Source organism: Sinocyclocheilus anshuiensis, unplaced genomic scaffold (genome assembly GCF_001515605.1).
Source record: "Sinocyclocheilus anshuiensis isolate Anshui unplaced genomic scaffold, SAMN03320099.WGS_v1.1 scaffold461, whole genome shotgun sequence".
NCBI classification, from domain to species: Eukaryota; Metazoa; Chordata; class Actinopteri; order Cypriniformes; family Cyprinidae; genus Sinocyclocheilus; species Sinocyclocheilus anshuiensis.
The window spans coordinates 1,191,291-1,200,560 of NW_015541005.1; the positions used below are offsets into that span (position 1 = coordinate 1,191,291).

General features: G+C 37.1%; 2 protein-coding genes across 2 annotated transcripts in view; both read right to left on the reverse strand.

Annotated features, from left to right (window-relative positions):
• LOC107690253 (H(+)/Cl(-) exchange transporter 7-like) overlaps positions 1-4,326 on the reverse strand; it is a 23,133-nt gene extending 18,807 nt beyond the window's left edge. Inside the window, exons 1-6 of the mRNA XM_016488518.1 lie at positions 4,080-4,326; positions 3,391-3,462; positions 2,463-2,528; positions 2,203-2,268; positions 1,480-1,612; positions 776-885 (exon numbers count right to left, since the gene is read on the reverse strand). Coding sequence (XP_016344004.1) covers positions 776-885; positions 1,480-1,612; positions 2,203-2,268; positions 2,463-2,528; positions 3,391-3,462; positions 4,080-4,184 — 552 coding nt within the window. The 5' untranslated portion in view covers positions 4,185-4,326. The remainder of the gene's footprint in view (positions 1-775; positions 886-1,479; positions 1,613-2,202; positions 2,269-2,462; positions 2,529-3,390; positions 3,463-4,079) is intronic.
• Positions 4,327-5,544: 1,218 nt separating this feature from the next.
• ptx4 (pentraxin 4, long) lies at positions 5,545-7,627 on the reverse strand. The gene is made up of 3 exons (XM_016488624.1): positions 7,490-7,627; positions 6,674-7,415; positions 5,545-6,185 (listed from the first exon to the last, which is right to left on the reverse strand). The coding sequence occupies exons 1-3, from the start codon at positions 7,625-7,627 to the stop codon at positions 5,545-5,547; spliced, it is 1,521 nt and encodes a 506-aa protein (XP_016344110.1).
• Between the last annotated feature and the right edge of the window lie 1,643 nt (positions 7,628-9,270).

Genomic DNA, 9,270 nt, shown 5'->3' on the forward strand with positions numbered 1-9,270 from the left:
TATCAGCAAGTACCAAAAATAAAAGTATCGGTATCGGGCGAGTACTGGAAAAAGTGGTATCGGTGCATCCCTATTATTATTATTATTATTATTATTATTATCAATGTTGAAAACAGTTGTGCTACTTAACAGTTGTGTAGAAACAGTGATACATTTTTGTCAGGATTCTTTGATGAATAGAAAGTTCAAAAGAACAGCATTGATTTGAAATAGAAATCTTGTGTAACACTATGCAAGGCTGTACTGTCACTTTTGATCAGCTAACTATAATAATGCATCCTTGCTGAATAAAAATACTAGTGCTGTCAAACGATTAATCGCGATTAATCGCATCCAAAATAAAAGTATTTGTTTACATAATAAATGTGTGTGGATGCGACTAATCGTTTGACAGCACTAAAAAAAATACCAATTTCTTTTTAAATCTTGCTCATCCCAGAGTTTTGAAAAGGTCTGTATTTTGCTTAGTAGAGAAATGGCAATGTCTGCTTATATAAGCTGAGAAATAGAATTAATTTCCTTCCAGTTCATTTGTGGAAATCAACAGGACAGTGGGATGCACTGCTTTGTGGGATACATTATCTGGTACATATTATGTACTGTAGAAATAGTACGAATAGTATTCTAGTATGCTATTCTGAACATAGCCAAATTCTGCTTTCTGCTTGGGGACATTTCATTGAAAGAGTCGAGTGATTTCTCTGAAATGATACTGAAGCACAGAAGGGAAGCAGAAGCCACACAAATCTCATTCTGACAGGAAGAAAACGCTCACCTCAAAAAAAGCAACAGCGATAGCACCAACCATGACGAAAGCAGAGTTCAGCACTGCCCACAGTATAAGAGAGATGGACAGGCCTCCAAACTCTGTGAATTTCTCAATGTCTGAACATCTAGGTAAAGACGCTCTGAAGCCAGAGAGAACTAAACAACACACAATGACACTTAATTAAGCTGAATAAACCTGTCCATGCAATTAAATTAAGCCTTTTCATTTAAAAAGTTGATTAGTCTGACTGTACTATTGCACAGTATTATAAATATTACTGAGCTATATTAGCATAATACCATGAATAAAATTTGTGTCTTTGTACCAAACATTGGCTAAATATATTTTTTCCTGGAATATAAAAATAACTAAAGAAAAAAACATTTGAATTTAGTTGAGTGCTAAATTAAATAAACTACATGGACAGATGAAATTAGATTTAAAAAAAATAATGCTCAATTTTCATTCTGTCTGTGTCGGTCTAGATCTGGATTGCCATGCATCTGTTTACGGGCAAATTATTCCTGTAGTAACAATGGAAATAGATTAAACAAACATTCATATTACAAAATAGCATGAAATTAAATTATGTTTTGACAGACTGTTCACAAACTGCAGTGTGTTGGCTCATTAAGGAGCAAACAATTTTTTTGAGTGCTTTACGTAAGAAGCTGATCATATTAGATAGATGACTGACAGAGGAAGGATACTTTGTTTGACTGCAGAGTACTTATAACCAGCTAATTTCTCCACAGCAATGTCTATCAGGCATGCGATGAGGCCAGTGAGAAACCCAATCAGACCGCAGATCACCCATCGCCTGGTCTCCAGACATCTGAAACCCTACGGTTAAGAGAAATAAACATTAAAAACTGTTACAACAAATTACTGTTGCATAAAAAAGAAGCCAGAGTCTGTTCTGTTAGTACACTGAATGAACTGCTAATACGTGGAAACGGCTTAATGCTGTTCCACTAATGTTCAAAACGTTTGGCATGACATATTAAATTTGGGTCAAGCCATATTTGGAGAATACTAGGGAAAATATGTGCAATGCACTGTACATTGTCTTGTCGTTTTAATGCATTAATTTAGCATTATTATTCATTATACAGAAAATAATGTGATTGAAAAAGAAACCAAGGTGTTTCGGGGTCGAGTTAATGCAACACATGTACATAAACCAACAATTTAAAAAAAAGCACAAAAGATTGCGAAATGCCCCACAATTTAGGGACAGCCAGTTAAAACTGCAAACTGCACATTCATTTCAATGCTCTCCATTAACCGTTATGGCTGTAAACTCAGAAAGTGCCTTTCTATGATGAACAGCTTACGAAGCGCACATGATCCAAGTTAACCGTTTCCCACAGACACAGAACCAGAGTTTGTTATCTCCACCTCTAATGAAACTCTCAGATGGTGCTACTGACCATGTGACTCATCCGCCTCTCTTCCTCCAGAAACAACTGATTCTCACTGTTATCATAATCAAGACTCTGAAACACAAAATGCACTAGGTTTGACATTTTACATCACAGCTCTTCAAAAACAGTTTATTTAAAGTGTACATGTTGCATTTTGTCTGTGATTTTTAACAGACAGAAAACCTACAGATTTTTCAAAGCATTTTTGACAGACGCTCAGTTGAAAAAGGAAAGGGTGACTAAAGGTCAGGTCTAGATTCCGTTACCTCATATTTGAGAGACAGCAGCTTTGCATTGTGAGGGATTTCCTTCAGTCGACTTCTCACAATGTCCTGTGTGATTTGGGGAAAACAGACTCAGAGTTGACATTCATCAAGGGCATATACTGTCATTCTCAAATAAACTTGAATTGAAATTGAATTCTATGCTCGTGCAATCAGAATAGAACAACACTTTATTTAGCTACATCAACTCTTTGCAGCCATGAGCAAACTTGACCTCATGCCAACAAATGATCAAGTACATTGTATGCATTTTCCCAATAAATTATTTTTACAAAGTGCATGCTGACGAAGCCGATGAGTCAGGCATTTTCCTAAATCTCTAGTAGTGCTGTCAAACGATTAATCGCATCCAAAATAAAAGTTTTTGTGTACATAATATATGTATGTGTGCTGTGTATATTTATTATGTATATATAAATACACACACACATGCATGTATATATGAAAAATATGTTATGTTTATATATTAAATATATTTATATATAATATAAATTAGATTAATATAAATATATACATGTAAATACATGTAAATATTTTCTAAATATATACTGTATGTGTGTGTCTTTTTATATACATAATAAATATACACAGTACACACACATATTATGTACACAAATTTTTGGGGGATGTGATTAATCGCGATTAATCGTTGCCCATCACTAGTCTCTAGCCAAAATGCCTGATTTGAGAAGAGATTTAGACTACACTCATGCGCTATCCCAGCATTCAAAGCATCAAAACCACAAAAAACATTGAAATTCAAACTGAAACCATGTGTCAAAACAGTGAAGCACTTTTCTGGACCGGAGTGAAGGCTTTTATGTCTGTATATCCAATAACGTTTTGTTTTTACGTCTCTTTAGAAAAAAAAAATTTAAATAAAAAGGAATTGATGTAAAATAGATTTTACCTCTTCGGGTGTGATTTCCTCAAGGTCCACAGTGCTCAGCCTGCCTATATTAAATATACCTCCCCCGGATAACTATGAACCAAACACATTACATTTTCAAGAGTCTACTTTAATCTACATTTAGAGTCAGTCTACAGTATGCATGCTGCACAAAAAAAAAAAAAAAAAAGCTATAAAAAACAAATGTTGTTGGTACAAGTCTTGGTGACACTGTCAGGAATATCTAATTTTAATATCTTAATTCATAGCTATGTTCCTGACTGTAATCAAGAATCAGCCAATTCAATCTAGGTCACAGGATCACAGGTGCTTGCAGTTTCTTAGCAGAATAAGAGGGTTAATAGAAATGAGAAGTTAAATTCCAAATATCCAGAGTTGCAAAACACCCTGCAACTTGCCAGTAGGTACAAATACAAGTGCTTACTAGGGTTTACGAGAAACAAGTTTGAGAGCTATTTTGTTTTCATTTCAACGATGTAATGACAAGAAGTTAGTGCAAGTGTATTATCATGCTTTCTGTGTCTTCAAGTCAGCACGCCATCTTTGCATTTTTAACAAGCATGCTTTATTTAATAAGCAGGGCAAGTATTTCATATAAGCAGAAGTCAAAACATCCCCAGATTGATTGCCAAGTCCTATACATGTCATTTTTTGCAGTATGTATGGCCTGTCTGGTAACGTTAACGTACATGTCTGTTGTATTTCCCGTCCTCGGCTCCGTTCAGCAGTGGCGTTCTCTCTCCGCGATCATCGCCTCGGCCAGACCATGACACTTTCTTCGAGATGTTGGCCATGTCTACTTTGACAATTAATTATACATCAAACCTGCTAACTGCAGAACTACTGCGAACACTTCTTCCCCATGAATAACAACCAAAGCGATCTCGTGACGAGTGTAAAGAAAGCACAGCGGTCCAAGAAAGAAATGGGTTTCAAAGGAAGTCTGGGAAATGTAGTTCACAGTTATTCTGGGTTGTGTCACATGATGTACGGTACAGAGATGATACTGTGCTGTTAATGGGTAAAACATGCTCATAACTGTCGTATCATATATTTTAGATTATATTAACTCTGTTAAACATTGCATATTTCTTCGCCATTAGAGTTACCAAAAGCTAAAATAACGAACTAAAATAATGACCTATTTCCAACAACAGGTTTCTCAGACTGATTTGATTCATTGATTTTAGGACAGCTATTTTACTTATAGCCTATCCGTCAGGTAATATGGACATTATGCGTGTTAATTAGGCATAACAAACAAAACTTTACAATAATTGCCTACTTTACAATAATACTTTAACTTTACAATAATTATACAGTGAGCAATAATAGTGATGTTCATAAAAGGAAAACAAAGACATTGCATTTCTTCGTATGTTACTGAGAGTTTGACAAAAAGCATACTTGTGATATATTCAGTTGCTTTGTAATGAATCATACATTTTTTTATTTTTTTATTATAATTTCTTATTGAACAGTGCCATGTTACTGATTTGTTATGATTTTGGGAACTCACAGTGTGCATGGCAGTATAAATAAATGTTGTGTTTTGATTATGTATGTGTGTGTATATAGCCTTACAGAGTCTAGATCTGTTGAAAAAAAACAGCATATGCTGGTTAGGTATGTTTTGAAGCATGGCAGCTGGTTTGAGCTGGTTTAAGCTGGTCATGAGCTGGTTCTGAGCAGGACCTAGTTGCTTAGGACTAGCTTAGGACCAGCGCACATGAGCCACTTAAACCAGCTCATGACCAACTAAGGACCAGCTTAAACCAGCTGCCATGCTTCAAAACATACCTAACCAGCATATGCTGTTTTATCAACAGGGTATATTTACAGCATTCCTTTTGGAGTCTGAAAAAAAAAACACAAACTGACATGACAAATTAAGGTTCGAGTCATTATTTGATACTTTTGCAAAAAACAAGAAATAGTGGCTTTCACACTGTGTGCTGACTGCACAGACCAACAAAAATAAGATGCATATTTATGTAAAGCAATGTTCTTAAAATTAAAAGTAAAAAGTTTAATAAGACCAACTATGTAAAATATGATCACTGAATATATGAACTGTTGTTTTATCAAAATAAATGGAAATACAAGAATAATGTGTAATACAGAAGTGTTTTTCTGCCTTATTCTGTTGTGCCTTTACATGCAGTACTCCAGACACTCACAGGTAATATGTTGAACAGAGCCAAACATCTGGTCTACATCATCCAGGCTGAGCACTGCTCCTCGTGGCACCCCTTTGCCAGAGGCTAGTCCAGACACTTCCGCATGGCTCAGGCTCCTAGTCCACAATGCAAAGCCTGCCAGTCTGCCCACAAATGCTTCAGCTTCATCAAAGTCTCCTCCAATCGAATCCTGCTCCTGTCCCAGGATCATAGAGCCCCCAGGAGGGATCTCATAGCCTTTCTGGAACTTGGATGCAGGAGATATGAGATGACTGTCCAAATAGTACCAAAACCTGCCTTCAATGGAGGACCAGATGATGCATAAATGGTGCCAGTGGCCATCCAGGATATTTTGTAAAGATAATTCACGATATGCTGGATTTCCAATCACAAAATTCATAACGCCCAGTATGCCAGAGTTCCGGCCATAGAGAACAAGCATATTGTCATTGTTCTCTGTGGCGTAAGAAAGAATTGTTCCAAGATACTTGGCATCTACTTTTAGCCAAGTGCAGATAGAGAGTTCATGTATCCCAGTTTGGAAACTTCTCTGGAAGGTGACATGATTTTCAGTGGAAGCAGACGGGAACAGAAGCATCGAACCCACATTGCAAACTTTGAGAATGAGAGGCAAAATTATTAGACATTTTACATTTTACTTTAGGGTAGCGCCATATTTGAATGAAAACAAGGCTGTGAGGGATAGAAGTACAGTGTGTTCAATGGATTGCATTGATGTTAAACAACATACTAATTGTTCAGCTGACAAAAAGTCTTTCTAAAAATACTTTTAGTAGACAAAAACAACAACTTCCAAAATAGTTTTGGAAGCTGTCAAAATTATATGATCTATGACATTTATTCATTATCCCTCACAACCCCGTTTTCATCCACATTAAATTTATTATGGCATAACCTGATTAAGGTCTATATGCTTGCATACTTGTCTGTTTGGATTCTTGGAGAGTAAATAGTTTTTGAATGAATGAAAATTACATTTTTTAAACAGTTAGATTAAGGTTTTCAGTCTAAACTGGATGCATTTCGATTTCATTTTCAGACACAAAACCTAAGTTATCAACCTAAGTTTTCTAAATACTTACTTCTGGCTTCTTCCTTTGGGGTTTGAATATGTGGGATTTTGTGTCGAAGTGGAAGCTGAAAAAGTTCCTCTTCAGCCTGAACTGTTGGTTGTATGGTGCTCTGCCGTACATACAACATTTTGTATGTCTGTGGTTGTTCGGTGGGCCCAGAAGGCAATCTATCTCTTATTCTGTTTTCTTCAGACTTCGGTTTAGGCTGCACATGCCTCAGGACCACACCTTGTTGCTTCCTGATAGCATTGAGGGGATCTAAACCTCCTTCCTTGGAAGCTGAAATTATCTTGAACAACCCTTGCATCTGACTCTCCAACTTCGTTATCTGGGCCTGATGCCTTTTGAGAGAAGCCTGAAGGTCCTGCATCCCATGTTGCACCTGATTCCTTAAGGACTCCAAAGAGCTGATGTGACTTTGCTGTTTCTGGATCTTGTGGGACAGGTCAGACAACACCGTTCTCTGCTTCTGGATTTGTCTAAGGTTGAGATGGTTGTTCTCCCTCAGAGCTCTCGTCATGTTTGCCAGACTTGAGTCAAGCTTCTTGGTCTTTTTCTGTAGACTCTTAGTCCAGGATTTGAGGGAATTCAGGCTGTGCTCTGTCGTTTCCTTAAATGCGCGGAGCTCTCTTGAGATCCTCTCAAACTGCCGACTCAAAACTTGGAATCGCGAGTCTATGTTATGTGAAATGTTGTACTTTTCAGCAATGCTCTGAAGATGAGTGAAGGCCATCTGTTGAAATCTCTTGAACTAGGATTGGAGGAATCATGTTACAGATACATGCAATGTGATATTTGAAGACAGTTTGTTTAAACATAACAAACCTGCTGATTCAGCCTCCTCAGTCTTTGGTGTAAGGGTTTATATGTCTCAGCTGCTGCTCCTCTCCGTGTCCAGGTCACAGGCATTAGCAGGAAGATTACGACCAGGAAAAAAACCCTTCTGCTGGCCCTTCTGTTCATGGTTGCGTTATGTCCTTTACAGGCGTTTGAATAACTTGATCTTATATGTTTTTTTAATTCAAGCCTAAAACAGTTTGTGTAGGTATACGCCCTCCTATCCTTGGATGCTCTGAATAAGATTACGATTTCCTTTTTCTTTGGCACAGTGGCCAACAGGGAAACTAAAACATGACTAAATGGATTTCACAGACCCCAAACTGAAATCTTCAAGCAAACACACACTTTTGCAAAAACATGGATGGACAGGCATATGTTATTTTTGTTTTCTTTGCGCTCAAAAAGTATTCTCGTAGCTTCGCAAAACTGAAGTTGAGCCACTGATGTCACATGGACTGTTTTACCAATGTCCTTACTACGTTTCTGGACCTGGGAACATTATAGCTGCGTTGCTGTCTATGCAGGGTCTGAGAGCTCTCATATTTCACCAAAATATCTTAATTTATGTTCCGAAGATGAACGAAGGTCTTACAGGTTTGGAATGACATGAGGGTGAGTAATTAATGACAGAATTTTCATTTTGGGGTGAACTATCCCTTTAATATAGAATGTATGTTCACACTTGTGTTTTTATAGTTTTGTATCAGCTTTGAACACAGCCCATTCAACTAGAATACAGAGAGTGAACAATGGCCTTAAGGCGTTACGTAAAGGTTTTGGAACGTGTGATGCTCAAAAATAAACTCACATGATGCTAATAACTTCCCATCTTGTGACCTTTTGTTGCATTCATGTTTTTTGTTTTGTTTTGTTTTTTGTTGCAATATATGTGAGTTTTGAAGCAACTTATGTCAGACTAAAATGACTTTTAACATGATTTTCTTAGGTGATTTAAGGCTGTTCAGGAGCCATTACTCCATTTTTAAGTGTCACATGATCCTTCAAATTTGAATATGCTATATTAATTTTAATATGCTGAAATGTTGAAAACAGTTGCGCTGCTTAATATTTTAGTGTAAACGATAGTTTTCAGGATTCTTTGATAAATACAAAGTTCAAAAGAACAATTCATTTGAAATTATAACATTATGATGATATCTACTGTTGAAAAAAAAATTTGGTTGTGTATATATTGCACATATATAAAAAGTTCAGTTATGATGACATGTACAGATAACCATAGGTGACACTCTTCCAGTGCACATCCAGAGGAAATGGGCAGAGCAAGACAGAATAAGAAAATGTTACAGGCCCGAGAAACCAGACATCTCACTATAATTATTATTCCGCACATCATCAGCAGAACGTTTGCAACCTTTTCATGGAATGTGGAACAGAAAATGTTTGGTGACAGCAGGTGGAATGTTGCCGGACGAGCTAAACCGCAGTCAAAGGAGTGCCACACAAAGAGACGCACGCAGCTGAGAAGCCGAGCCCACTCTCATGATATCAGCAGCAGACAGTCTTCCACTCCCTGCCACACCTGGAGAGCGCATGAAGTCCACCCCTCCCGGTACCCATCACCCATTCATCTTACAGTTTTTCTCAGTCGCTTTGGTGCATTTCTCAAATCATCCTTAATATTTGCAAAAAAGTATGTGCATTTCTCAAAACAATTCGTACAAACAGCACCACACAATGGATTACCTGCAAAAGCATGTAACTTACTAAAAATCTTACTTTAGCTCATCTCTCAAAAGTAAGCA

Bases quoted from the DNA above. Each gene is read 5' to 3' on its own strand.
- ptx4 (XM_016488624.1), bottom strand. From the start codon at position 7,627: ATGAACAGAAGGGCCAGCAGAAGGGTTTTTTTCCTGGTCGTAATCTTC. The intron at 7,416-7,489 runs GTTTGTTATGTT...CTCCAATCCTAG, and splicing joins TGAGGAGGCTGAATCAGCAG to TTCAAGAGATTTCAACAGAT. The intron at 6,186-6,673 runs GTAAGTATTTAG...TCATTCTCAAAG, and splicing joins CCCAAAGGAAGAAGCCAGAA to TTTGCAATGTGGGTTCGATG.